General features: G+C 59.2%; 2 protein-coding genes across 5 annotated transcripts in view; one reads left to right on the top strand and one right to left on the bottom strand.

The window, feature by feature from the left end:
* COL8A2 (collagen type VIII alpha 2 chain) overlaps positions 1–20,386 on the top strand; it is a 26,177-nt gene extending 5,791 nt beyond the window's left edge. For 2 of the 3 annotated variants that reach the window (XM_062190961.1, XM_062190962.1), the window contains exons 2-4: positions 4,660–4,702; positions 15,651–15,849; positions 16,343–20,386. In XM_062190961.1, the coding sequence (XP_062046945.1) occupies positions 4,660–4,702; positions 15,651–15,849; positions 16,343–18,261 (2,161 nt within the window). In that variant the 3' untranslated portion in view covers positions 18,262–20,386. Of the gene's footprint in view, positions 1–4,247; positions 4,375–4,659; positions 4,703–15,650; positions 15,850–16,342 lie in introns of those variants that run through there. The other variant, XM_062190963.1, reaches the window with a different exon arrangement.
* Positions 20,351–27,604, bottom strand: ADPRS (ADP-ribosylserine hydrolase). Of its 2 annotated transcripts, none has more exons than XM_062190964.1 (6): positions 27,388–27,604; positions 24,458–24,554; positions 23,321–23,528; positions 23,053–23,237; positions 22,710–22,810; positions 20,351–22,304 (listed from the first exon to the last, which is right to left on the bottom strand). In XM_062190964.1, exons 1-6 carry the CDS (start codon positions 27,602–27,604, stop codon positions 22,012–22,014), a joined length of 1,101 nt encoding a protein of 366 aa, XP_062046948.1. In that variant the 3' UTR covers positions 20,351–22,011. The 2 variants fall into 2 exon arrangements, with proteins under 2 accessions (XP_062046948.1, XP_062046949.1); XM_062190965.1 differs by lacking the exon at positions 27,388–27,604 and adding an exon at positions 26,808–26,939.

Genomic DNA, 27,604 nt, shown 5'->3' with positions numbered 1-27,604 from the left:
TAGATGTGTGAGGCCATATGGGTACACACTTGTGCCTAGACAGCAGCCATGGAAGTCACACTCCCAGAAATTCACTCCAGACCCACTGTGCTCTGTGGGCATTCCCAGGGTGGCTGGGGTGTGGACGGCAGATCTTAAGTGAAGGCGTGGTGTACAGTGTGCAGAGAGCTGGCCTTGGCAGTCAGATCTGGGCTACTTTCCATGGGGACTCCGAGTAAGACACTATCTCTATGCCTTGGTTTCCCTGTCTATAGAATGGGAATGCTAATACTTGTCTCCAGGATTCTTGTGTCCTAGCGAGGTAAGGAGCAGGCCAGGTCATGCCTGAGAGGGGGCTACAGTACCTACAGTTGTCACCCAGTCCTCTGATCTGTGTCCTGCTCACTCTGATTAGATTCTAGGATTGGCAGAGGGAGGCCCTGCTCCTGCTGCTGTCATTTAGATTCTTGGAAAGTTTAGAGCAGAGAGGTAACTCTGCCCGTGCAGCCTAGGCAGGGTGGGAATACAGCTTGCTGGCCCTGGAGGGCTGAGGAGGAGGCCCACATGTGGGGCTGGCACAAGGCTTGTTCCTCATGGGGAGGGCCGGGCCGGTGTTACTGCCCCACGTCAAGGACAGGGTCCTGGAGACTCAGAGGAAAAGTCCCTGAGGTCACACAGCAGCCGGTGGCACAATTGAGACCAGAGGCCAGGACCCTGGGCTCAGGGCCCCTTCCTGGCAAAGGGCCCCCTCCCTTAAAAGGTCCATCAGGGACCTGGGGTGCGGGGATCCTCATCCCCTTGAAGGTTTCTAATTTCAATTCCCCTTTCTTTTTTTTTTTTTTTGGACAGGCAGAGTGGACAGTGAGAGAGAGACAGAGAGGAAGGTCTTCCTTTTGCCGTTGGTTCACCCTCCAATGGCCGCCGCGGTAGCGTGCTGCGGCCGGCGCACCGCGCTGTTCCGATGGCAGGAGCCAGGTGCTTCTCCTGGTCTCCCATGGGGTGCAGGGCCCAAGCACCCAGGCCATCCTCCACTGCACTCCCCGGCCACAGCAGAGAGCTGGCCTGGAAGAGGGGCAACCGGGCAATTCCCCTTTCTGTGCCCTTGAGGGAGATGTAATAATAGGAGCTTATAGGGCATTTACTGCATGCCAAGTCCTACATTCACATGTCTCATTTAATGCTTGTAGGCCCATTTCACAGAGGGGTAAGTGGAGGCTCAGGAAAGTCAGTAACCTGCCTGTTTACTGAGTGCCAAGCCAGGCTTCACTCCCAGGTCTGGGAGGACACACTGACCCCTGGGCCACTTCCCTCTGCAGGGCTCGGCTTGGTGGGGAAAGGAATGGAAACCTAATTGCTGGGCACCTCCAGCATGCCAGGTGCTTTTAGTGCAAGGTGTATTTGGCGGGGGCGGGGAGCATCGGGAGTAATAGGCATGAAGGGCTCAGGCACTAACCCAGGACAGGAAGGCCTGGGATGGCGTTTTCTGGTGCTAAGAATGCGTAGTCCCCGGGGGGACCTGGGAGCAGGGGGCAGCCTCCTCCAGGGAGTGGGGCCTGTGCTTAGGGTCCTGGCCTTTAGTCACCATAGCGCCATGCCACCGGCTGCTGTGTGACCTCAGGAAAGGTAATTATAATTGCCCCTCCCCAGGAGAAACCCAGCAGGGTTACTGCTGACTGTGGTCTCCACCCCCGCCCAGTGTCCACAGCACTCACCACCCGGAAGTTCTCCCTGCGTCTAGCCTCCCGCTCTCTCACTGTGCTGGCGGCCACAGGCTCTGCGTGGGCCCTCCAGGCCACGCTCCCTGACAGGCGACCACGGCTCAGCTCGTGGCAAACATTCTTTTCATAGTTCCTGGAGCACAGCAAATCCGGCCGCTTAGCCAGGAATGCAGAGCCCCATCCTGCAGCAGCAGGGGCTGGGGCTGGGGGTGGGGGTGGAGCCCCTGGGGGGCCAAACCCAAGGAGCTGACAGGGAGGACCCCCTGCCCCAGGAGCCTTGGCTCGGGGAGCTGGGAGGCTGTCCTTGTCGTCCTTGGACTCAGCTTGTGCCCATGCTCTGAACTGGCTCCCCTGGCTGGCGAGGCGAACGTGGGCACAGGACGCCTGTCTGAGGATGGTGGAGGGCTGTGACGATGACCACGCACATTTATTGTGCGTCCTTATGCCCAGCACTGCTCTGAGTCCACTTCATGGATGCTCTCTCCCATTTTATTGACGAAGGAGCTGAGGCCGGCACCCGGGAGGGCACGAGCTGGGCTCCAGAGTGCTGCGCTGAGCCCAGCACGACTGTTCAGCAAGGCCAGGCCCAGAGTCTGCCCTCACTGGGGGCTCAGCCCTGGGGGCCCCTTCCCCTAACCAGCCCCATGTCTGGGAGCAGCCAGTTGTTCACCTCATGGCCAGCAGCACCCAGTGTGGAAGGCTGGGCGGGGAAGAGGGCCTGGGGACCTGGCTGGCTTCCGCCACAGCCCTGAGGCTCTCACGGGCTAGTGGGGGCAGGGCTCCAGACTGTTCCACCCACATCTGGCTTGGGATTTAGCCTGCAAGTGGCAGGCTCTGTGCAAAGGGGCGATGTCGCCAGGATAGGGGCTCATGGAGGGGATTAGGGAAGGCAGTTGGGGGTGGGGGTGGGGGGTTAGAACAGAGTCCCATTAAAGTCTGCCCGGGCACCACCCGCACACACCCACTCACCTCCCGCAGCTTTCTAAAAATTTTGCGGGACCAGCAGCCCTGATCCACTAGAGGGGGCTCCTGGGGCCCCTGGTAGGAGCTGCTGGCTCTGTGCTCAGCTTTGCCTGTCCCCTGGATAGGACCCTTGGGGACGGAACCCAGGCCTCCAGGAAGCCCAAGTGGACAAGGCTTTAAGCACCCTGGGGCTGGGCAGAGCTGGGTGCAGATCCCACCTCTTTCGCTTCCCAGCCCTGTCACCTGGGAGAATGGAGGTCACCTCCCCTGGGCCTCAGTAAAACGGGACAGCAGGTCCAGTCTTACCTGGACCATGCCTAATGCCATGTCTGCTTCAGACCGGGTACTGGGGATTCAGACCACTGACTCCACTGTGAATGGCCAGCGTGGGTGGAGGGGATGGGAGCCCGCATTAGGCTGGGACCCTTCTATTTCAAGATGGACTCCCAGACAGATGCCAGCCAGACTTTCTCATCTCAAATCATCCGTGCAGCTGATGGGTTAAGAGCCTGGGCTTTGGGGTCAACAGCTGAAGTTTAGATTCAAGCTCTGCCTATCCTGAGCGGTGCGACCTTGGGCTAGTTACTCAGCCTCTCTGTTCAGTTTTCCCCAAAGGGACGATAAGTACCCGTGTCTCTGGGCTGTTGTGAGGATTGCGTGAGACCATCTGTGACAGTACCCAGAACAGTGCCTGGCGCACTGCAGATGCCCATCGAGTGGTCCCCACGGTGACAGCGTTCATTTGTCACTTTTAGTTCTCTCCATTCCCTGGTTGTGTTAGGGGCCTTCTCACATCCGTACCCTCATATCCGCTGTTCCCTCCACTTGGACTGATTGACCCCCGCATGCCCGTCACCGAAGCTCCTGTCCATCCTTAAGCTCAGATCCAACCATTAGTCCTTTCCCCTCCCCAGCCTCCTGGTTGGGGGAGGGGCTGGGGCCAGAGAAGCTGGGGTTCCGCTGAGCAGGGAAGGAGGACCCCCAACCTCACCAAGGTCCCTTCAGTCAGGCTGGGCCCTCGGGAAGTGGCCTCACAACGCACCTGGGGGTCACAGTGGTCCAAGCGCAGGGCTGGAGAGAAAGCCGTGCAACCTTGGCTTCGCATCTGGCTACTCGCGCGCTGCAGGCAGGGCCAGGATGTCAGAGTCTCCATGGGAGCAAGCAGCTGGGGGAGAGAGTGACGCCGCTGCGGGCCTCCGTGCCAGGTGGGCTGGCTGGGTGTCCCCTCCCCATCCACCGGGAGTCCCGTCTGGGTCTGGACTCCAGCCCTGGCTCCTCTGTGGCCGGCTGCGTGACCTGGCCTAGGACTCCCGATGGAGCCTGGCAGCAGGCTGGGCGGAGACAGAAACGGGGACCTGACCATCAGGAGCTCTGACATCACCTCGCTCACTCAACAACTTTCCCCGGCTCCCGGTTGCTTTCCAGAAAAACTCATGCTGCCGCGCGGCCGTCTTCACTTCCTGCTTGTACTCCCCGACCCCGTGGCACTTGCGGGCCTTCCCTGTGTCTTCCTGGTGTCTGAAATTCCTTTTCTTACCTTGTCTGCCTCCCAGACTGCTACTCAGCTTTCAGGACCCTGCACCAAGGACCCTCCCAGCAGGGAGCTCCTTCTGGCCAGGGCAGAACAGTAGACACTTCTGTGGCCCACAGCCCACCCCCGCATCTCCCATCCAGTAGCAGCTTCCCCAGCAGGGATCCTAGGGCTTTACATATGGTAGGGGGACCTCGCCAGGGTGCCCTGGCACCCGCAAAGGGCTCCCTGCGCCTGGGCCCTAGCACAGGAGGGGCTTCATGGACCCAGGGCAGGCACCCAGTGGGTCCAGTTGTGTCCGCTGAAGGGCTGGGGTTGTGAGAGTGGGCGCTCCCTGGGAGGAGGGGGACAGAGGTGGGGGCCAAGGTCCTGGCAGGAGGCCTATGGCTGGTGCTGGGGTGGCTGTGGTGGGGAGGCGGCTTCCCAGGCTCGGGGTGTCTTCTCACTGCTCCTCTTGTTCATTCTTAGGCCCTCCTCTGCTGACACCTCCCCAGACCCCTCAGCTGGACAGGTAAGCCAGACACTGGGCCGAAGTCTTCCCCGTGACCTCCCAGGCTGCGCGAGGCCTGTGCCCTTGGCGGTCTAACCTCACTCCCTCTGGCTGCAACGGAAGTCCCTCCCAGACCCAGGGTGTCCTTGCAGATGGCCCTTCCTGCAGGTGACCTCAGCTCCCTGCGGCCTGGGCTTTAAAACCCTGGCCCAACCTGGAAGCAGCTTTTTCTCATTTGTGAACTATTTCGCCTTGCTCCTTGGCGCGCCTGTGTTTGCTTGGCCCGGCTTGGGTGCAGTGGCCTGGCCAGGCTCCCGCCAGCCCGGCTCCTCCCGCTGCCACTGCCGCCACCATGCGGGGAAGCCGCGGAGGCCCAGGAATCTTGGCAGGCGCAGGGCAGCAATGGGCGGCGGGTGGCGCTCAGGAAAAGGCTGCAAATGGGAACCAGAAGGCGAAGATTGGAGGCCGAGGGGCCTCTGCCTGTCCCAGCCAGAGGCCGGGGGGCGACTGGGTCTGGGGCGCCCTCAGATGTCCAGTCCAGGTCAGAAGCATAAGGCCCGTGCTGGGAGGCCCCGCTGGGGCCTGAGGATCCGCTGCTCACTGAGCTCCCTGGGTCCTGCCCGTTACTCAGCCTCATCTGGCTCATCTGCCCCTGCCTGGCTGATCCGACCTCCCTGGACGCTCTCTTGCCCCGGATGCCCCTCCCTGGGGCGGGGGAGGGGTGTCTGGCTTCAGAGCCAGGCCGAGCATAGGGGCCTGGGAAGTGGATACGTCACCTGCCGGGAGGCAGGTTTGGCTCAGGCCCAGAGCTCTGGAAGGAAGGGTCACAAAGAAAAAGGGGCCTAGGAAAAGCCAGCCCTTGGAGGGCTTGGCTGAAGGCAGGAGATGGGGTTGTCAGAGTCCTGGTCCCCCCAGGCTGCAGACTTAGCTGAGTACATCCTGTGCACCAGGCAGCAAGAAGTTAAGGGCAGGGCAGGGGAAGAGGTGCTGGCCAGCAGGGAGGAGGAACTGTTCTACCCAAGCGACACAAGGAAGGCTGCTGGGAGGAAGAGGCCTTGGGACTGGGTCTTCTCTTTTGTGAGTATTTGTTTATTTTCAGTTAGTGTGAGAGGCAAAGTGACAGACAGATGGAGAGAACTTCTGTCCATGGGTTCACTCCCCCAGGACCTGCAATAGCCGGGGCTGGGCCAGGCTAAAGCAAGAGCTAGGAACTCAATCCAAGTCTCCCACATGGGTGGCAGGGACTCAACTACTTGAGCCTCACTGCCGCCTGCCAGGGTGTGCACCAGCAGGAAGCTGGATCTGAAGTGGAGGGGCTGGGACGCAAATCAGGCACTCTGATAACAGACGCAGATGGGAGGCACGCTGCACACACCTGCCCCTGAGCTGGGTCTTTCATTTATTTATTGAAAAACAGAGTATGTGTGTGTTTGGGGGGGAGAGATTGAAAGAGATATCTTCCATCTGGTTTACTCTCCAAATGGCCACAACAGCCAGGGCAGGCCAGCTGAAGCCAGGAGCCAGAAACTCCATCCAGGTCTCCCAATAGATAGCAGGGACCAAGTACCACTGGGCCATGTCCCACTGCCTTCTCAGGTGCATTAGTAGGGAGCCGGATCAAAAGCAGAGTAGCAGGGATTTGAATTGGCATTGATATGCAATGTCCACATCACAAGTGGATAGTAGCCCACTTTTTTTTTTTTTTTAAACAAGGCTCAACTTATAAATAAATGTTTGTCTATTTGAAAGGCAGAGAGAGAGAGAGATCGATCTTCCATCCACTGGTTCATTCTCCAGATGTCCACAACAGCTAGACCTGGTGCTGGGCCAGACCCAAGTCAGGAGACTGGAATTCCATCTAGGGCTCCCAGGTGGGGACTCGAGTAATTGAGCTGCCACTTGCTACTGCTCAGACTGCACATTAACACCCAGAAGCAGAGTAGCTGGGCCTCGAACCAGCATGGATAGGGGATGTGGGTGTCCCAGGTGGTGTTGCTATCCAACAGCGCTGGGCAAGGTTTTAAATGAAGAGTAATGTTTGCTTAAAAGAGAAAGGAAGAAAGGGCAAACCAGGCAGAGGGCATCAAGCAGGTAAAGTCTGGTGTCAAGGAAGCATCGGGTATTGGGAGACCTGGATGGAGTTCCTGGCTCCTGGCTTCAGTCTGGCCCAACCAGGATTGTTGTGGCAATTTGGGAAGTGAACCAGAAGATGAAGATCTCTTTCTCTGTGTGTGTCTCTGTCTGTCACTCTGCCTTTCAAATGAATAAATAATGTTTTTTAATCAAATTTGTTAAAGATTTGCTTATTTATTTGGAAATTAGAGTTACAGTGGGAGAGGGAGACAGAGAGAGAGACACACACACACACACACAGAGAGAGAGAGATCTTCCATCTGCTGGTTCACTCCCCAAATGGCTGCAACAGCCAGGGCTGGGCCAGGCTAAAGGCAGGAGCCAGGAGCCAGGAGCTTCTTTCCGGTCTTTCACATGGGTGCAGAGGCCCAAGCATTTGGGTCATCTTCCACTGTTTCCCAGGCACATTAGCAGGGAGCTGGATTGGAAGTGGAGCAGCTGGGGCTCAAACTGGCACCCATATGGGATGCTGGTGCTGCAGATGGGAGCTTAACCCATTATACCACAGCACCAGCCCCAATAAATAAATCTTAAAAAAAAATGCCACTTGGGATGCCCGCATCTTCTATCAGAGTGCCTGGGTTCTAGTACTCGCTCCATTTCCAATGCTAGCTTCCTGCTGATCACCACTTGGGAGGCAGCAGGGGCTGGCTCAAGTACTTGGGTCCCTGTTACCTACATGGGTGCCCCAGAATGATCATCCAGTTCCCAACTTTGGCCTTGCCCAGCCCCAGCTGTTGCAGGCATTTGGATGAGCCAACAGAAGGAAGATACCTATATGTCTCTGCCTCTGACTCTCTGTATTTCAAACAAAAAAAAATTTTTTTTTAAAATCTGGTCAGTGCTATGGTGTAGCAGGTAAAACCACTGCCTGCAACGCTGGCATCCCACATAGGTGCCTGTTTGCATCCTGGCTGCTCCACTTCCAATCCAGCTCCCTGCTAATGGCCTGGGAAAGCAACGGAAGATGGCCCAAGTGCTTGGACCCCTGCTGCCCATCTGGAAGAAGCTCCTGGCTCCTGGCTTCGGCCTGGTTCAGTCCTGGCCATTATGGCCATCTGGGGAGTAAACCAGCAGATGGAAGATCTCTGTCTCTCCCCCTCGCTCTGTAACTCTGACTTTCAAATAAATAAATAAATCTTTAAAAGAAACACAAAATTTAAAAAAATCAAAATCAAAACCCTGGCAGGGCAGATAAGGTGGGCAGGGGCAGCCCTTCTGGCCTTCGGTCAAGCTGGGTGACAACGTGGTCCCCAGGTAGCTCTGCCCAGCCTGACCCCTCCCTCTGCCCAGTCCCAGGTCCCAGGCAGCTCCTTGACTGTGGCACAGTCACATTTGGGGGTTGAGTCCCCTAGTGATCCTTAAGTCAGAGCACCCAGTTCCTGGGTACAGGACCCACAAAGTCACTGCCCACAGTGTTCTGGGGCTGTGCGGGCATCGTCCAGGGAGATCAGATACACGAGCTTAACACGAGCAAGTGGACCATCAGTTCTGCCTCCCAGAGGTCCCAGGAGGTGGCTGACAGCTAGAGATTTAGAGCGACCAGAGCTCGCACTGAGACCTCAGCACAAGGACATGGGAGACAGAGTTCCAGAGATGGGGGGACAGTGGATGGGATGGTGACCCAGAGATGAGAGGAGGGGACTCACAGCGAGATGTCTGAGATCCAGGCAGCTGAGGACTGGATGCAACCACACAGAGACCAGGAGGAAGGGACACAGACGGGCACATCACAGACCCTCGTGGCCCCTGCACGGAGCTGGTCCCTGGCCCTCCCACAGCACTCTTAGACCTGGAGCAAGTTCCTCCAGGTGTGACCTCAGGGCGTTGCCAGGCTCACTGTAGACCTGTCCACTCTTACAGCCCCTCCCTCCTCACTGGTCCACATCCTGCCCAGCCTAAAGTTTGCTTGGGCGGGGGCATTGTGGCACAGCAGGTTAAGCTCTGTTTGGGAAACCCACACCACGTGTTGTGGGGCCTGGTTTGCGTTCCAGCTCCCTGGCTTTTTGATCTAGCTTCCTGCTGGTGCACCTGGGAGGCAGCAGCCAATGATCCAGGTGCGTGGGTCCCTGCCACCCATGTTGGGGACCCGGATGGAGTTCCTGGCTCCTGGCTTAAGCCTGGCCCAGCCCCTGCTGTTGCAGGCATTTGTGGAGTGAACAAAGTGATGGAAAATCGCTGCCTCTGTCTCTCTGTTGTGTCTCCTTCTGTGTGTCACTCTGCTTTGCAAATAAATAAATAAATCTTTTTTTTTTTTTTTAAAGCATGCTTCCTCCTCCAGGAAGCCAGGTGAATTGCAGAATATCTTGGCATTTATCCTACTGGTACTAGGGAGCCACTGCAGAATCCAGAGCAGGGGTGGTGATGGACAGCAGGAGCAGCAGCCCCTGGGAGCCTGTCAGAGATGCCGATGTGGGTCCCTCCCACGGGGCCCAGGACCCTGGGTTTTAACAAACTGCCCCAGTGACTCTGACAGTGGCTGAAGCTTGGGAAGCAGCGTTGAGGTCTGTAGAGTAAGTGTGGAGAAAGTAAGAGGAAGCTGGAGGTGGCGGTCTGGGTGGGGGACTTTTTGGATCATCTTGGGCAAGGCTGGGCACTGGATTTAGACGCTGTCTGCGGAGTGGCCGCAGTGTGATGTCATCGTTACGGGCAGAAGTGAGAATGCCCGCGGATGGGGCTGGAGCCAGAGCTGGTGGAGCTGGGGGGAGCTGGAAACTGCGGGAGAGACGTCCAGAGGGGCCTGAGCCAGCTCCGTGGGGGCAAGCCTGGGTCTGCAGAGTGGGCGGAGGAAGGGAATGGAGGGGAATCTGGGAGGAGCCTTCCAAGGAAGGAAAGCTGGGTCCCAGGTTCCCCAAGGTGAGAAGTGAGTGGGGGGAGGGGAGAGGCAATTCTTTCCAGAGGCCTGGCAGGCAGCTGGAGAGGGGGAGGGGCTGGAGAGGGCAGGCCTGTGTGGACACGTGGGTGAGTGGGTGTTCAGGCTGGAGATGGGGTGGGCCAGACCCCTCAGACAGTGGAAGAGGTGGGGGGCCTTGGCCTTGAGGGGAGCCAGGACCCCTTCTTCTGAAGATTCTTCCCAGAGTGGGTGAGAGGAGGGGCAGGTAGGAGCTGGGGAGCCCTGGTGGGCGGCTGGGTATGGGTCATGCCCAGTGGGTGAGGAGGGCGGTTCCACTGCCTGCTCACCAAGGTTTATAGCTCAGTCCTAGTCCTGGGCCCGGCGGGGGCCTTAGAGTTCATATCACCAGCCCCTGGAGGCCCTGGCCCTTGTAGCCCAAGTTTTCCAAGGGCTCCAGGAGGGCTGTGCTTTGCAGCAGGAGGAGCTGAGGGTAGACCAAGGGGAGGACTTCCTGGCTCCCCGGGTGGCAGGAGAGGGCAGCACCGAGGAGGGGCTGGCGGCTCAGGTGAGCTCTGTCAGCCCTTTGCCAGTTGAGGTTCAGAGAGCTGGAGTCTTGTCCAGGCTCACCCAGCTGTGCGGGATGGGAGCCCAGGGGCTGCCCGGGCCTGGGAGGGCAGGGCTGGATTAACAAGTGTCACTCACCTGTCAAGGTGACAGGGCCGGTGGGAGGGAGGAGGGACAGAGAGGGGAGGCAGGCTTAGAGACTGGGAGAGGGCCCAGAGCGGGGCCAGGCGAGCGGGGCGGCTGGAGGCACCCGGATCCGCAGAAATGTGTCCACAACAGGAAGCGTCTCATAACATACCTGTGGTTTGGCCCGGCCCGGGCTGCCTGAGCGCTCCCCACCTCCCTCGGCTGCAGCCGTCTGGGGTGGGCGGGGGGCTTGGGGCTGCGGGGGCGGGCGCGGCCCTGCTCCCTCCCCCACCGCAGGGGCCGCACGACGCCCCGGGGAGCCGACGGCCCCTCCCTCGGGGGCTCCCCTTCTTCCCTGGGCCTCTGCTAGCTCCTCTGTGAAATGGGAGTCCACGGGACCTCCCCGCCTCCTCTGCCGGTCACCCGTGGGCAGGCCCCTCTCCCCCTGGCCATTTCAAGGGCGAGGGCTCGCTTTTCCGCCGCTTCCATCCAGTCCGCGGGGGCCCCTCGGCTGCCCCCTGCCCTCCGCAGGGGTCTGGAGGACCCTGGAGCACCGCGCCCCCGGGCCAGTCTCCTTGGCCTTCCTGGAGGAGGCCCAGGCCGCCTGAAAACGCTGACTTGGCCGAAAGGCTGTTTTAGGGGGATTTGTTGCGGAGGGGGAAATCCCGGTTGAGGACTTGCAGCTGTCCAAACACCGCGCGCATCCCGCTGCCGCCACCGGCAATCCCCTGAATCCGCGTCGCCTGGCTCCCGGATGCGGCTCACCGTGGCCCCCCGCCCCTGCCAACCCTGCCCCTTCCTGCCTTCGCTTCTCAGCTTCTCACCAGAGAGGGTGCCGGCCCGGCCGGGGCCGCACAGCCAGGCAGTTGGGTTTGTCGCTCACGGCCCTGCCTCTGGCTTGACACCCTGCCTGGCCACCCTTCTCCGCATCTTGGGGGGAACAGGAGGCGCACAAACGAATCGTTCTTCCCTTTGTTCCTGATTCTGGGAGCTTGTAGCTGAAGTTCTTGAGGCCATGGGACTGTGCCCACCTCTTCCCCACCTGGGAAGGCAGCAGTACATGAGAACTTCGTGGAAAATTGAATTAAAAAATCTGTTTAGGTGCAAAAAATCTGAAATGCAGGCATCATTTTTCGTATGTGCATTTTAAGTGAACTTTTGGAAGATTCCTCATATGCATGAATTCAAACATTTTTTTGCACTCATGGAAACTGATCCTTTAATTCCATTTTCCATGAACCTTTTGAAGTGCCCTGTGTGCAGTCTGTGGAGAAGACCGAGTTACTGAGTGCTCATTATTTGTTTATCTGTTTGAAAGAGCTACAGAGAGGGGAGAGAGGTCTTCCATCCACTGGTTCACTCCCCACATGGCTGCAGCCATGGGAGCTGGAGTGAGCCAGGCAGAAGCGAGGAGCCTGGAACTCCATTTGGGTTTCCCACGTGGATGGAAGGGGGGCCGGGCCATCTTCTGCTTTCCCAGTCACAATAGGGAGGAGCTGGACTGGAAGTGGAGCAGCCAGGGCTCGAACAGTCTCTCCTATAGGATGCCAGCATCGCTGTTGTCGGTGTAACCTGTGGCAGTGCTACGCTGCCAGCCCAGCCGGGTGATCTCTAGGTGTGATGCTGAGTCAGGTTCATCTCTCTGTGTGCCTGCCAAGCCCTGCGCCGGGCCTGGAAAGGGAGGTGTGGCAGAGAGACAGAGAGAGCCAGCCCCTTGAAAAGGCTCAGCCCACCCTTCTCGACGCCATGTGCTTGCCCAGACAGGCACCTGCCAGCCTCCCCTCTGAGGGCAAGAAGCAGCCTCCCTTCTTTCTCTAGGCAGTGGTGCCCTGGTGCCCAAAGGGAACCTGGTTCACCTGTCACCTTCTCCGTCACCCTCTCTCTCTTCCCCCCTCCACCTGTTGCTGTCTCACTGTCTCCTCCCTCCCTCTAGGCTATGTCCTAATGCTGTCAGAACTCTGCTCAGCCCCACCACTGGCCTACAGGCACAGCACTCTACCCCCTGCACCTCCAGGTTATCTGTCATCTGCAGAGTGGGGACGCTGTGGGTGTGCCTGTCACCCAGTCGTCTTCCAGTTGCTCACTCCCGGAAACACCTGCCCTGGGGGCCTGATGTCTCCCCTGGTCTTGACCTCAACTTGGAGGGGCGAGTTCAGGGAGCTGCAGAGGGTGGGGTCGGGGGTGCTTCAGTTACTGAGGAGTGAAAGGCAGGCAGTCCCTGCCAGGGCTCCCGCGTAACCTCGGTCCTTTGGCACCTGCCTGTGCTCCTCCGTGTCCTTCTGGCTCTCAGCACCTGCTGGCTGCGCCCTCCAGGAGCCCTGTGGGAAACAGGTTGGGTTTCAGCACAGCCAGGGCTCTCCTATGTCCTCTTGCGGTGCTGTCATCCCCTTGGCCCTGGCTCAGGAGCTGCTTCCTCTGCTCCCTGCTGGGTGCTCTGCTCCCCCCTTCCCCTGCCCACCACCCAAGCAGAACATCCTGGCTCTGTGCAGAGGAGGGCAACTCTCCCCAGCTCAGCTGACCAGTACAGGGGGCTCTGCCCTACTTAGGAGAGGTAGGTTAGGGACTGGGGCTCAAGAGTTTGGTTCCACCTGCCATGGTATTAGCAGATGACCTCCTCCCCCAACTTCCTCATCCCTGAAACAGGCGTGGTACACCTCCCAGGCGTGAACGGGGACTGCATGGACGACATTAGGACGCGGGCGGACATCTAGCAGCTCACTTAAGATGCTGCTTGGGGTGCCTCCATCCCATATCAGACTTGAGTCCCCTGTTCTGCTCTGCTCCAGCTTCCTGCTATCACACATTCAGGGCGGCACCAGGCTCCTGGCTTTGGCCCAGTCCCAGCCTCAGATGTTGTGGGCATTGGATGGAAGATCTATTTCTGTCACTCTGCCTTTCAATAAAAATAAAGAAGTAAATGAAACTAAAAAAGAAAACAAAAACAAAAACCCACACACATACACATACATTAGGGATAGAGCCTGGCAGATCCTCAGCGGGCCAGGTAGCTCAGCCCAGAGTCCCAGCGTCAGTCACAGTAAGATGAGGCAGGCGGCGTGTGCTGAGGGCAGGTGCTGTAAGAGGTGTGAGCTCCAACACAGTGTGCCCTGCAAGGCCCTGCAGTCTGTCTCCATTTCTACAGCTCGAACATGGGGGTAATCGTTGCATGAGCTTCATGGGTTTGTGGAGGAGATGGCTGTGAGAGGAGCCCAGGCCAGGTACCTGGGAGCTCTAAATGGCAGATGTTGTGGGTGTGTCTATTATACTGAGACTCTTGGAGGACAAAAGACCTGCCTGAGGTTATAGATTGGCTTGATGGTGGAGCTGGGATTTGAACCTGGAGACTGGTGTGGCAGCGGGCAGACCTTTGCCTGAGCCTTGCCTCCGTTCCTGCGAAGCCCTGCAGGAACTCGAGCCGCAAGGTGCTCTAGGCTGTGGCCTGAGACCCAGCTGGCACCAGGGAGAGCTCCGTTCCCCAGTGTCCCTGATCGCACACCCACAGGTGCTGCCAGGCACAGGTGCAGAGAGAATGCTGGGTGAGGAGAGGGGAGCCAGAGCAGGGATAGCAAGGAAGGTGTGATTTCTTTGGGTGTGAAAATGCCACACAGTCCCTCATTCAATCGGCAGGAGCCTACCCTGAGCCAGGTGTGCTCTCTCCTGATCACTGCACCCTGGGAAACAGGCCGTTAACCTACTTACTTGGAACCACAGCTTTATTGTGATGGAATTCAGGGATCATACAATGGACCCACTTCAATGTGCAAGTCACTATTTTCTCACTGTATGCACACAGTTGTGCAACCAGCACCCCTAAACAAAACCCTGTGTCTGTTAACAGTCACCTCCTGCCCCCAGCCTAGGCCACCCCTATTCTACACTCTCTGTATTGGCCCCATTCTGCATACTTCACATGCAAGGAATCGAACCATATGATTTTGTAACTGCTCTTCTCACTTAGCGTGAGGTTTCAGAGACTCTCCTGTGCCGTAGCAGGCCCAGACTCATTCCTTTTGACCGCTGAAGGTCCAGTTTGCCTACCTTCGCTGGTCACTGCTCGGTTGGTAGACATTTGGGTTGCTTCTGCTTTGGGTGATTGTGAGTAATGCCGCGAAGTGTGTTCACCCTCGCTCTGCATGGACACCTTATCCCATTTACAGATAAGGATGGCCCGGGCTCCCCAGCAGGCGAGAGGAACTCTCAGACTAGCTGCCTGAGTCTGGGGCCTGGGCTTCCTCTCCACCCAGGCCTGGCAGGGCAAGGTCCAGACAGGCACAGAGCAGTGAGTGGTGAGCGGTTAACTGCTGGGAGGCTTAGTAGAGGAGGGGCTGACAGCCTCACTGGTCCTTGAAAGAGGAGTAAGAGATGCAGGTGATATTGCAGGTGAGACACAGCAGGTGCAAAGGCCCACAGGTGTGAGGCTGCTGGGGTCTGGGAGCTGTAAGGGGCTCTGGATTGGTAGGGCAGATGTGTGGAGGGAGGGAGAGGCACAGAAAGGTAACAAGTGACAGGGTTAGAGACACAGGCAGAGTGGATTCAGAGGGCTTCTGGTGCTGTGCTGAGTGCCATGGTCGATCCTGAAGGCAGTGGGGGAGCCCAGAAAGGCACTGTGGAGTGGCACAGACCAAGGTCACATCCCAGTTCTGCTTCCCAGCGAACTTCACATCCGCTTTAGTTTTAGCTCTGGAAAACGAGGGTGACAGTAAGAGCTGGTGCAAATGCTGCAAAGGTTAAGTGAGTTCCAGTGTCTAAAGCGCTCTGCTCACCACCAGGGGGAGGCTGGCCCCTCACAGGACATTGGCTGCTGTCATCAAAGGAGTTTTCAGGGTATGTGCCCTTAAGACACGGGTTAGGACATCAGAGTACCTGGGCCTGAGTCCTAGTTCCTGATTCCAGCTTCCTGCGGTTGCAGACCCTGGGGGTGGGGTCCCTGCCACCCATGTGGGAGGCCTGGATTGAGTTCCCGGCTCCTGGCTTCGGTCTGGGTCAGCCCTGGGTGCTGCAGGCATTCGAGAAGTGAACCAGCACATGGGAGCTCTGTCAGTCTGTCTCCCAATTAAGGAAAAAACAAAAAATACAGACACCCCCCCCCCAAATTGGCAGGGTTTTTCCCCAGGGCTGTAGGGAGGTCAGAGTGCTCTGAAAGGTAAAGCGGGGAGTTTGGACCAGGGATGGGCCTTGGGAGGTAACCCCTGTGACCTTGGGAATTCCTTAGGAAGAATATCTAAATTGGATCTGTTTGTGGGCCCCTGGATCTGGTGCCACCCCCACCCCGGGCCTGGGGCAGGCTTGATGACCCTCTGCTCTTCCCTGCAGGACCTTACGGACGCCATGCAGGGGGCCCTGACACCCCTGTCTTCGCTGCTGCTGCTACTGCTGCTGGGGTGGGGGCCGCGGACGTCCTCTGGCGGCGGGGCCGTTGGGGCGGCCGGCTACGCACCCGTGCAGTACGTGCAGCCCATGCAGAAAGGACCTGTGGGGCCGCCCTTCCGCGAGGGCAAGGGCCAGTACCTGGGTGAGAGCCCCCCTCCTCATAGTGCCTCGGACAGCTCCTGACCCTCAGACTCCCCTCCCTTGGAGCCCCCAGGCCCCGCCACAGCTCAACCCCCACCAAAGCTCTTCCCATCTCCTTCCCTCCCAGAGGCTGATCCAGGGCCTCTCAGCCCCAGAGGGCCTGCAAGCAGGTGTGGCTGGCACAGGTGTCATGGTGGGGGAAATGGAGGGTGGGCGCGAGCCAGCGGGGTTCTAAGACAGGCTGCGGGTGCCCCCTGGCGGCCATCGCTCCTGAGGTCACCTAAGCTCATAGTTGGGGGCCCAACCTGGGAGATTGGAAGCCGGGAGCCCTGGGCGAGGACGCCTTGCAGCCCCCAGCCGGGGACAGGCTTCGAGAGCAGATACAGAGCCGTGTTCCCCCCTGAGTGCCTCAGTCTGCCATGGGGAATGGGTAGATGTGGCCCTCTGTCCCCACCGTCCAGGACTCTGACTGCCTGCTTCTCTCTCCCCCTCAGAGATGCCTCTGCCGCTGCTGCCGATGGACCTGAAAGGAGAGCCTGGACCCCCTGGAAAGCCCGGGCCCCGGGGCCCCCCTGGGCCTCCCGGCTTCCCAGGCAAACCAGGCACGGGCAAGCCAGGGCTCCACGGGCAGCCTGGCCCCGCTGGCCCACCTGGCTTCTCCCGAATGGGCAAGGCTGGTCCCCCAGGCCTGCCGGGCAAGGTTGGGCCACCAGGGCAGCCAGGGCTTCGGGGGGAGCCAGGGATACGAGGAGACCAGGGCCTTAGGGGGCCCCCAGGACCCCCTGGCCTTCCTGGGCCCTCAGGCATCACTGTTCCTGGAAAGCCAGGTGCCCAGGGGGTGCCAGGGCCCCCAGGATTCCGGGGGGAGCCGGGGCCTCAAGGGGAGCCTGGGCCCCCAGGTGATCGAGGCCTCAAGGGAGATAATGGAGTGGGCCAGCCAGGGCTGCCTGGGGCCCCGGGGCAGGGGGGCGCCCCTGGACCTCCTGGCCTCCCGGGGCCAGCAGGCTTGGGAAAACCAGGTGTAGATGGACTTCCTGGAGCCCCTGGAGACAAGGGTGAATCTGGGCCTCCTGGAGTTCCAGGCCCCAGGGGGGAGCCAGGAGCTGTGGGCCCGAAAGGCCCCCCAGGGGTTGATGGCGTGGGGGTACCAGGGGCAGCAGGAGTGCCAGGGCCACAGGGCCCAGCTGGTGCCAAAGGAGAGCCAGGGACCCGGGGCCCCCCTGGCCTGATAGGCCCCACTGGCTATGGGATGCCAGGCCTGCCAGGCCCCAAGGGGGACAGGGGCCCAGCTGGGGCCCCAGGGCTCTTGGGGGACAGAGGTGAGCCAGGGGAGGATGGGGAACCAGGGGAGCAGGGCCCACAGGGCCTTGGGGGGCCCCCTGGACTTCCTGGGTCTGCAGGGCTCCCAGGCCGACGGGGGCCGCCCGGGCCGAAAGGAGAGGCAGGGCCTGGAGGACCCCCAGGAGTGCCTGGCATGCGGGGCGACCAGGGGCCTAGTGGCCTGGCAGGAAAGCCGGGGCTCCCAGGTGAAAGGGGGCTTCCCGGGGCCCATGGACCTCCTGGACCAACTGGGCCCAAAGGTGAGCCAGGTTTCACCGGCCGCCCTGGAGGCCCAGGAGTGGCGGGTGCCCTAGGACAGAAGGGTGATCTAGGGCTCCCTGGGCAGCCTGGCCTAAGAGGCCCCTCAGGAATCCCAGGACTCCAGGGGCCAGCTGGCCCTATTGGGCCCCAAGGTCTGCCGGGCCTCAAGGGTGAGCCAGGCCTGCCGGGGCCCCCTGGAGAGGGGAAAGTGGGGGAACCTGGCTCTGCTGGGCCCACCGGGCCCCCCGGGGTTCCCGGCTCCCCAGGACTCACAGGCCCTCCCGGGCCTCCTGGGCCTCCCGGCCCTCCTGGTGCCCCGGGGGCCTTCGATGAGACTGGTATCGCAGGCCTGCACCTGCCCAACGGGGGCGTGGAGGGCGCGGTGCTGGGCAAGGGGGGCAAGCCCCAGTTCGGGCTGGGCGAGCTGTCAGCCCACGCCACGCCGGCCTTCACCGCTGTGCTCACTTCACCCTTCCCGGCCTCGGGCATGCCCGTGAAGTTTGACCGGACTCTCTACAATGGCCACAGCGGCTACAACCCAGCCACCGGCATCTTCACCTGCCCCGTGGGCGGCGTCTACTATTTCGCCTACCACGTGCACGTCAAGGGCACCAACGTGTGGGTGGCCCTGTACAAGAACAACGTGCCCGCCACCTACACCTATGACGAGTACAAGAAGGGCTATCTGGACCAGGCGTCGGGCGGGGCAGTGCTGCAGCTGCGGCCCAACGACCAGGTCTGGGTGCAGATGCCCTCGGACCAGGCCAACGGCCTCTACTCCACCGAGTACATCCACTCGTCCTTTTCAGGATTCCTGCTGTGTCCCACATAACCCGCGGGGGACCCCGCCGCCCTGGCCGCGGCCTCTGTAGTGCTAGAGTGACCTTCTGTTACAACCTCCATTTAAAGGCAAAACCCAAGGCGGATGAGAGGTGGCGGCGGCGGCTGCGGCCGTGGCCCGAGAAGACTGGCTTTCTCCCTGCTGTGGACTGAGACTGTTTCTGGAAGGGGCTGGCCCGAGTTCCTTTCCCCCCAGTGACTGGGCCGTGTTGGGGCTGTCACAGGGCCCTGCCTGGTCTCTGTGAGTCCTGGACTTGGCTGAGCTCCCTGCTCCAGCCCCCATGAGAGACAGCCGTGTCTGCTGGCTCCCAGATGGCACCTGCTCAAGGAATGGGACATGGCCTCCCACACAGTCCTTGGCTGGGCTCCCCAGCTCCTGAGCCTCCAGCACACGGCAGAGGGTTCCCTGGGTTTTCTTGGTCCCCTCCAGGGGACAGGGTGTGAAGGGGACCGTGCAGGTGGCTGGTGCAGATGCTGCCAGGACTGCAGCCCTGGTGGTGGTGCAGTGGCACCAGGCCAGTCCACAGCGGGCATGGTCGGTGACCCTCTCTGCAGGCTCCCGGGAAGGATCAACCCTTTTTACTGGTCCAGGCACAGCCACGGGGAAGGCAGCTTGTGGGGGGTGGGACACAGATCTGGGCAGGTTGGCAGCTGTTCATTTATCCCCGTGTCCCCACCCCAACTCAGGCTCTGCCTAGCATGAGGGCAGCACACAGGCCTCTAAGGACCGCCCCAGGTCACGCAGTACAAGCTCGGGGAAGCGTCTGGAGCTGTCCAGAAGAGATGGTGGCCTGAGGGAGGGCTGACCATCAGCAAACCTGAGTGTTGATTTTTTTTTTTTTTCCACCTGCCGGCAGGCTGCCTTGGTCACACCCAATGCCAGGGGACCCGTGCCAACCGTAGCTGAGGCTGCCCAAGAGGAAGGCTCTTGTCTGGCCCTATGACCAGCGTGTACATGAGCCTCAGGATGCAGAAGGCTCCACTGGCCTTTCTCTAATAAGAACCACATGGCAGGTATCTGTGTACACCAGCGGGGCTAATCTGGGGGCTTCCTCTCCTTCCACCCTCTGGTTCCAATTTCCTGTTCTCAGCAGGATTAGGACCCAGGCAGCTAGGCTGAGAAAGGTGCCAGCAGACCCCCTGGAGCAGTAGGCCCTGGGTCCTAATGCCATTCTTCAAGGTCACAGCTCCTCTGCTGGAACAGGCAGGATCCTGTGGGACACCAACCCCTGGGCCCCTCTTCCAAGCCGGGATCAGGGCAGGGGCGGGTGATGGACATCTTCCCAGAGGCTCTGGGCTTCTCCCCAGCCCTCCCTGTTTGTAGGTGATCTGGGTGCGTCGCTCTGATTTTGGCCAACTCCACACTGTCCGTGCTGAAAATGGAGGCCGACTGGTGACAGGCTAAGCTGCGGTCCCCTGAGGCTTGATGCCAGCCCTCCTCCCTTGTCCACAACTTACCCAAAGGAAGCTGTTTGACTGCTCACTTTAACTCTCCAAAGGAGAAAGCCAGATCTGTCCATGGCGCTGGAGGAAAAGGTTTCGGCTGGGGTCCATGGTGGGCTTCCTACTTCTTAACACCTGGAAGTGACTGAGGCCTCCAACCGCACCTGATTGGGGTCCTTTGCTCAGCTGCCATATTCCCTGGGTCAGAGCCACCATAGTCCCACGTTGGTGAGGAGTTAGGATGGGTGGAAATCAATTGCCTCTCAATGGGACACCCCCCCGCCCCCGCCAAAAAAGAGCAGAGCTTCCACCAACCTCAATTGCTGAAGCCTGGAGGGAGGGTGGCTGGCGTTTCTGGAATGTCTATGGGATTTGAATTGCAGGTGTTCACTTAACTGACTAGCTTTGATAAACAACGTCAGGTTTGAACTATGAGAACTACATTACCTTGTGCATTTTTATACTCTGATTCCTAATTTCTTTTTTTAAAGGTTAAGGTTTAAATGTTTTCCACTAGTGATTGGTAGAGGAAGCTTAGTTCTCCACATACTTATGTGTCACGCAAGATTCGGGAAAAATGCACTTGGAAATCAAAGAAAACAGAACTTCTTTTTGAAAAGAAAAACAGTCTTGACTGTATTGACACAACCTCAATAAAACCTGTTGTACAAAAACAGCACTGTGCTGAACCTGGCATGGGTGCAGAGGCAGGTTAACCTCTGCATGTCCCAAGAGTTCTCTGGGGCTGTCCTGTATCTTTGCCTGGCCTGGGGAGTGTACATTCCCCACCTGCCCCCAACCCAGGCCTCTGCTACCCCCACCTCAGAAATGTTCCATGTTCCTCGGCTGCCGAGGCCCTGCACCAAGCAAATGCCAGCAGGCACGTTAGGCCGTAAGACGGCAGTGGTTGGTGCAGGGGGAGGCTGACAGCACTGAGCTTTGCTGGAACATTCCTTCAAGCTCTCAGGGGCAGTGGACCATGACAGCTGGCTCAGGCTCCCGAAGTCTGATACGAATTATGAATGAAACTGTGACTCCTTGCTCCTGAGGGTGGGGCTGGTGTCAGGCCCCACATTGAAGACAGGGCCGCGGGAGCTGTCCTGGGCAGAACCTATCAGCACACAGCCCACCGCGCTCAGCAGCGCGGGGTCTGTCCCTGGCTCTGGGGATCCATCTGTGGACCGGAAATAACCCTGCCCCAGCCTGGCAGAGAGCAGTCCCAGCAGCCCCAAAACCTCAGGCCAGCTGCAGAGCCGGGCATGCCAGTCTCCAGTGAGGCGTCCCTCCTTCTTAATTTTCCTTCCTTTGAAGCGGATGCTGTACAAGGTTCCTTACATGGCAAGGCCTTTGTCTGGGTCCTGAGACACAGGAAGAGGCACCCAGCTTTCAGGCTAAGGGCCTGGGATGCCACAGCTCTTCCGAGGTTGCCAGCCTGCTGCAGGGTGTCCCCTACATCCTTCGATGGGTTCCTGTCCCTTACCTAGCCAGACCCGGCTCCTGCTTGAGAAGTCAGCCTCAGAGATGGGGAGTATCTGGCTCGTTCCTGCCCGCTGCCTCTGGCACAGCACTTGGCCCAGCTGCCTGGGCCACCTGAGTGATTTCCAACAGGAAGAGCCACCAAGCCACGCCTGCCGCGGCCTCCCTGGCTGAACACTGTGGCCAACTGGAGGCAGCAAAGGACTCCGCCTCAGCACAAGCTGCCCTTTGCCACGGGAGCCCAGCCTGACAGGAGGGCATGGGGTTCAAGAAGGTCAAGCTGCCACAGGGGAAAAATCCACTCAGGGCAGAAGAGAAACAGGAAACGGTAGGATTTACTAAAGCCTGTTTATTGCTGTGACTTCCACTGGAACCTGCTAGCAAACCGCAGGACGGCCAAGGGTCAGCTGCAGGCCCAGCTGGCTGGGTGCAGGTGCCTGGCCCTTGGTACAACCTGCAGCTCAGGGCCCTGCCCAGTCAAGAACAGGCTTTCTGGCAAATTCGTGACAACCCAGCAGGGAGAAATGATGCTACTGTACCTCTCCAAATCCCATGTCACAGATAAAAAGGAAAATGTCCTCAGTACTCCCCCAATAAAACCTGTCCTGGTTCTCCGTTTCCCTAAGGGGCCGGGGGTACCCTGCAGCAAGCCGGAAGCCCAGCCCCAGGGAGGCACTGTTCCAGCGACTTTTCCCCAATGGCGCACTTGGCCCTGCGCGGCAGGAAGACTGAGGAAGGGGAGCCAGGCTTGAGGAACCCCAGGGTTTCCAATCTGGGCTGGAATTGGTCCCATGGGACATGGCAGAGCCCCAGCAGCTGTGGCTCACAGACTCTTCTGGAAAATCCGGTGCAGGCTCTGGGCCAGGATATCTGTCTCCTGGTAGCCTTCACAGCTTTGCTGCCAGCTCTCTGGCACTTGATCCATCCCGTAATAAGCACCAGCGATGGCCCCAGCCATGGTGGCAATGGTGTCTGTGTCCCCACCAAGAGAGATGGAATAGATGAGAGTCCTCTGGAGGCTATTGAAGGCGGGCGGGATCTCGGGGTCGGGCTCCATGCAGCGCAGGAAGCAGTAGATGGCGGTGGGCACAGACTCAAAGGCAGCGATGCCATTCCCTGTGGGAAAACCAGACAGGACCTTCACGTGCCCCACACCCAGCTCCTGCCACCTGCCTCGCGTCAGGGCTCAGCTTCAAGCAGGCCTGGACTACCCGGCTTGAAATCTTGGCTCCACTGCTCATTGGCTGGGACAGGGCAAGTTATCTAATCGCAAGGATTCCTGTTTCTGGATTCGACTCTGCATTGTAGACAGTGAGTCAAGGTAGCAACTGGGATGGGGCTGCTGTGAGGTGAAGTGAGACCGCGAGTGAGAGGTGGTTTACGCTGTGCCCAGTCTATGGTCAGAGTGCCCACTGCCAACCCTGGTGGAAGCGCTGGCCGCAGGGCAGAAGCACTCCCTCACCCTTCCCTGAGCCCACGGCCACCCTGAAAGATGCCAGGGCGGGGGCACGAGTCACCCACCTAGCTCGGACACCACTTCCTCTCGGGTCACCGAGTCCTGGCCCAGCAACTCTCCAATCTTCTTCAGTCGGCTGGAGAACGGCCTCTCCTCCATGCCCAGCCTGTGGGTGGGGCAGGTGTTAGGTCAAAGGCTGTGGGCTGGAGATTCGAGGCAGGAGAAGGGGCCATGTTTGAGCAGCAAGGAGGTGGCAGGCTCTCACTCAGGCACAGAGAGGTGGCAGAGGGTCAGGTATAAGCGGGTCATTTTGTTCTCTGCACCCTGAGAGCCTTGGAATCCAGCTAAGGCAAGGAGGCTCCCTGCCCTCCCCAACCCCTAGGGGGAACACCTCCAGCCCAGACTCACTCCCTCGCATCCAAGACGGACTGGGCATCTCCCTCCAGCCCCTCCATGTGGCCCAGAAGTTGCTCGAGGAAGTGCTCCCTGGAGGACTCCCCCTGCAGAGCCAGGTGCACAGCCAGGGCCTGCAGGATGGCACCGTTGTAACCCAGGGAGGAGGCGTGGGTCAGCTGGGCCGAGAGCCGGGCAAACTAGGGAGAAGAACAGTTGCTGTCCCAGGGCCCATGCGGCAGAAGAGCGTGGGGAGCCCAGCAGGAGGCCCACCCGGGGATACCTTCTGCACATCCTGGATGCTGCTATAGGCCAGGGGGATGCCAGCTACCCGCATGGCACCCCCATTGCCATAGGAGCCCTTCCCATTAAACTGGGCACGGGCAGGCTCATAGACATCACGACACTTGGGGCTCAGGAGCTTCTTGAAGACGGTGATGACGCCAGCCCCGTAGCCCCGGTCAGGGTCTTTCTTGTACTCCTGAGCAAACCTGGGGGGGGAGAAGCCAGAACTGGGGTTTAAAAGACAGCTCTTGGGGTCAGCATTGCAGTGCAGCAGGCTAAGCTGCCATCTGCAACACTGGCATCCCACATGAGAGCTGGTTCCAGTCCCAGATGTTTTACTTCTGATCCAGCTTCCTGCTAATGCACTTGGGAAGGTAGCTGAAGATGGCCCAAATGTTTGGGCCCCTGCCACCCACGTGGGAGATCCAGATGGAGTTCCAGGCTCCTGGCTTTGGCCTGACCCAGCCCTGGCCATTCTGGCCATTTGGGGAGAGAACCAGTGAATGAAAGATCTCTCTTTAGCTGTAACTCTGCCTTTCAAATAAATAAAGAATAATAAAAATGATGTCTCTCATGGTTGGGAGAGAAGAAATCTGGGCTGGCTTGGAAAACAAGGAGGCCAGGGACATCTCAAGCTGGTAACAGAGGTGCTGTCTTTTTCTTTTTCTAGATTTATTTATTTGAAAGATAGTTACGAAGAGAGTGGGACACGGACACACACACACACACACACAGAGAATATCTTCCATCTGCTCATTTACTTCCCAAATGGCTGCAATGGCTTGGGCTGGGCCAGGCTGAAGCCAGGAACTTCATGTGGGTCTCCCATGTGGGTGCAGGGGCTCAAGCACTTGGGACATCTTCTGCTACTTTCCCAGGTGCATTAGTAGGGAGCTGGACTGGAGATCAGCTGGGACTCAAAATGGAGCCCACATGGGATGCCAGTGTCTCAGGAGGCAGCTTAACCTGCCGAGGTACAATGCTGGTCCCCGTGCTGTGGTTTTTATCTCGGGACAATGTGTCAGTCCTAGGAACTGGACGGGGCGGGGGGGGGGGGGGCCCTAGGTGTGTAGACATCACTCCTCTAATCAAGGGACTCTGCCCTCTGGTTTCCCCAGGCCTCCCACTCCCTCACCTGTGAGCCATGTCCACCTCGTCGAAGGCCTCCTTGGCCAGCAGGGACTGCACCAGCGCCCTAGCCATGGCTGTGTCATCTGTGTAGTACAAGGCTTCTGTGGGCAGAGGACAGGTAAGGGAGCACCACGCTCCTGCCTACATTGCTCTCAGGCCACGCCTCTAATACGCCCTCAGTCCCCTCCAGCTTCCGAGGCTCTAGGAAGCCTCAGATTTCAGCCCCAGACTCCCGAGGATATTCCAAACCAATCACCACATCCTGCTGACTTCTGCAGGAAAACTTGCCATGGCCCTGGCTGCCGTCACCACAGCTCCTGTCCTGATAGGACCTGCTCAGGCTACAGGCAGGGCCTCCCACACCGTCTCCGCACACCCGCACTTCCTAGCCAGCACCGAGGAGCAGCCAGAAAACCTTTCAGAAGAAACCAGGCATTTGGCACAGTGGTTGGGATGCCACTTGCGACACCCACATCCCACGCTCAAGTCCTGGCCCTACTCCTGACTCCGCTTCCCACTAACGTGTGCCCTGGGAGGCACTTTTGTCCCTGCCACCCATCTGAGACCTGGATTGAGTTTGTCCCTGCCACCCATCTGAGACCTGGATTGAGTTCCTGGCTTCTGGGTTTGGCATTAGGGGAGTGAACCAGTAGATGGGAGATTTCTGTCTCTCTGCTTTTCAAATTAAAAAAAATCAAAAACCAAAAACCCAAAGTACTTCTACAAGCAAAAGGTCATTTTCCTCAGCTCACCCTCCTCAAGATGGCTATCTGCTGTGGCTGGCACTGGGGCGTAGCTGGTAAAGCTGCCACCTGCAGCACCAGCATCCCATATGGGTATCAGTTCGAGTCCTGGCGGCTCCACTTCTGATCCAGCTCCTTACTAATGTGCCTGGGATGGCAGCAGAAGATGGCCCAACTGCTTGAGCCCCTGCACCCATGTGGGATACCCAGAAGAAACTCCTGGCTTCAGTCTGATGAAAGATCTTTCTCTCTCCCTCTCCCTCTCCCTCTGTAACTCTGCCTTTAAATTAATCTTTGCAAACAAAACAAAAACCGGCTACCTGCTGCCTTCAGGATATGGTCCAAATCAACAGCCTTGCCATTCAAACCCCTCCCAACCCTTCTTCCTTCCTTGGCCGCAGTCACCCCACACATGCTCCAGACCAGTCTGCGGCAGCCCCCCTCCGCTCCCTCCATGCGCCCCCTTTTCCTCTGACCTCTGAGTGCCTGCCAGGAGCACCATGGGTAACTCTGTGACTTTGCCCATGGCCATGAGCCTTACTCAGGGCCAGGGGACTGCAGGGAAGTGGCAGACTTGCTCCCAGGGCTCCCTCACGTCGCTGTCCAGCCCAACGGAGCAGCCCACCCCACGGAGCAGCCCACCCCACGTGCTCCTTTCCTTTATTTAGTGCCCCCCACTTGACTGGCACGAGTGGCTGATAGGCATCTTACCCACAGCTACGCTCTGCAGTTTCCCCGTCAGAGGAGGGCACCTCTCCTGGTCCCTCCTCTGTCGCCTCCATCGCTCGCCCTGCAGTGGAGCGACTACTGTTCTCTTCATGCGATCGCTGCACCCTGCTTCCCCCAGGAGAGCCCTTTTCTCTGTTCTTGGGCACGGAGCTAACCTCACCCTGGCCCAATGAAGCAGTGCTTCCTGTTCCCTCGTTCAGGGCCTGTGCTGGCAAGCGGCAGGTAAACTCCCCCACTGCTGCAGCTGCCGGGCGCCCCCAGAGGAGGGGAAGGCCAGCCTAGGGAAAGCAGAGCTGAGCACAGGAGAGGCACTGAGCCTCAAGATGATCCAAGCCCCTGGACTCAGCTCTGCTCGAAGCTGAATCTGCTCTGGCCCTTTGGGTTGTGTCGGCCAATAAAGTCCCTTTCTGTGTGACTTTTTTTTTTTTTTTAAATAAAACATGTATTTACTTATTTGAAATTCAGAGTTACAGAAAAAGGAAGAGACCAACAGAAAGATCGTCCATCGTTGGGTTTGCTCCCCAAATGACCACAAAGGCCCTGGCAGAAGCCAGGACCCCGAACTCCATCTGGGCTCCCATGTGGGTGGTAAAGCCCAAGTGCTCGGGTTGTCCTGGCTGCTTCCTCAGGTGTCTTAGCGGGGAGCTGGATCCCGGGTAGGGCAGCCAGGACTGGAACAGGTGCCCATATGGTGCCACTACACGGCCCCTCTGCGCGGGCCACTGTGTGTCGGGTTTTCTATCACTCCTATCCAAAGGGTTCTAAAACACTCTCAACCTAAAACAGGCTTTTTCTCTTAGCATCAAAACCAGAAATGGGAAAAAAAAAAAAAAAAAAAAAAACACACCTCTCCAATCGTGTCTTATCTCAACCACAGCTCACCTCTCCAAACCATTCCAATTTCTCATTTTTCATTTCCTCCTCAACCGCTGGCAACGCTGGTCTAAGACCAGACTCTTCCTGACGGCTGAAACCCGCTCCCGCCAGCCTCCCCCGTCCCCAGCTACCGGTGTTCCCCGAGGCGCTCCCTGCGGCCCCTCTTACGTCCGCCCTACGTGCCTGCCGACAAGTCGCACCCTCTGCTGGACCTCCGACCTGATGCCTGGACATACGCTGACTGCCCAGGGAAGCAGGCGGGGAGGGGACCTGCAGGCGAGGGGCGGCACGTACAAGTGCTGGGGCTACAGGCAGCCCGGGGCGAGGGAACCGAGGCCGAGCGCAAGCGGAGGGCCCGGCCACGGGGGACGCGTTAAGGAAGCTGGCTCTGTCCACGCGGCGGGTGGAGGGCCGGCTGGCGGGGCACGGACCCCAGCCCTGGGATGGATGCGCCGGCCCAGGTCTCCGGCCTGCGCCGTCGGCGGACGGCGTCGCGGACGTGTCTTCCCCGGGCAGCCTCCCCACGCAGCCGCAGCGCCTCGGCTCCCCTCCCTCCGTGGGGCCCACGTGCGCCGGCCCCGCCCACCTGTCCGCGCGCTGCCCGGCGTGCCCGGGTCCGGCTCCAGGCTCTGGACGTGACGCAAGACTGACGTCAGGTTGACGGTGTCGTGCGCCTCGTAGACGGCGCCCACGCAGTCCCCGAGCAGCGCGCCAGCCAGGCAGCCTCGGAAGCGCGACAGAGAACGGGCCGGGCCGGCCCCGCCGCAGCCCGCCGCCATCCCCGCTGCCGCCGCCGCCGCCAT

This window comes from Lepus europaeus, chromosome 5 (assembly GCF_033115175.1).
Source record: "Lepus europaeus isolate LE1 chromosome 5, mLepTim1.pri, whole genome shotgun sequence".
In the NCBI taxonomy this organism is placed as follows: Eukaryota; Metazoa; Chordata; class Mammalia; order Lagomorpha; family Leporidae; genus Lepus; species Lepus europaeus.
The sequence above is the reverse complement of the archived record's forward strand: the minus strand, read 5'-3'. Positions and strand labels throughout refer to the sequence as shown.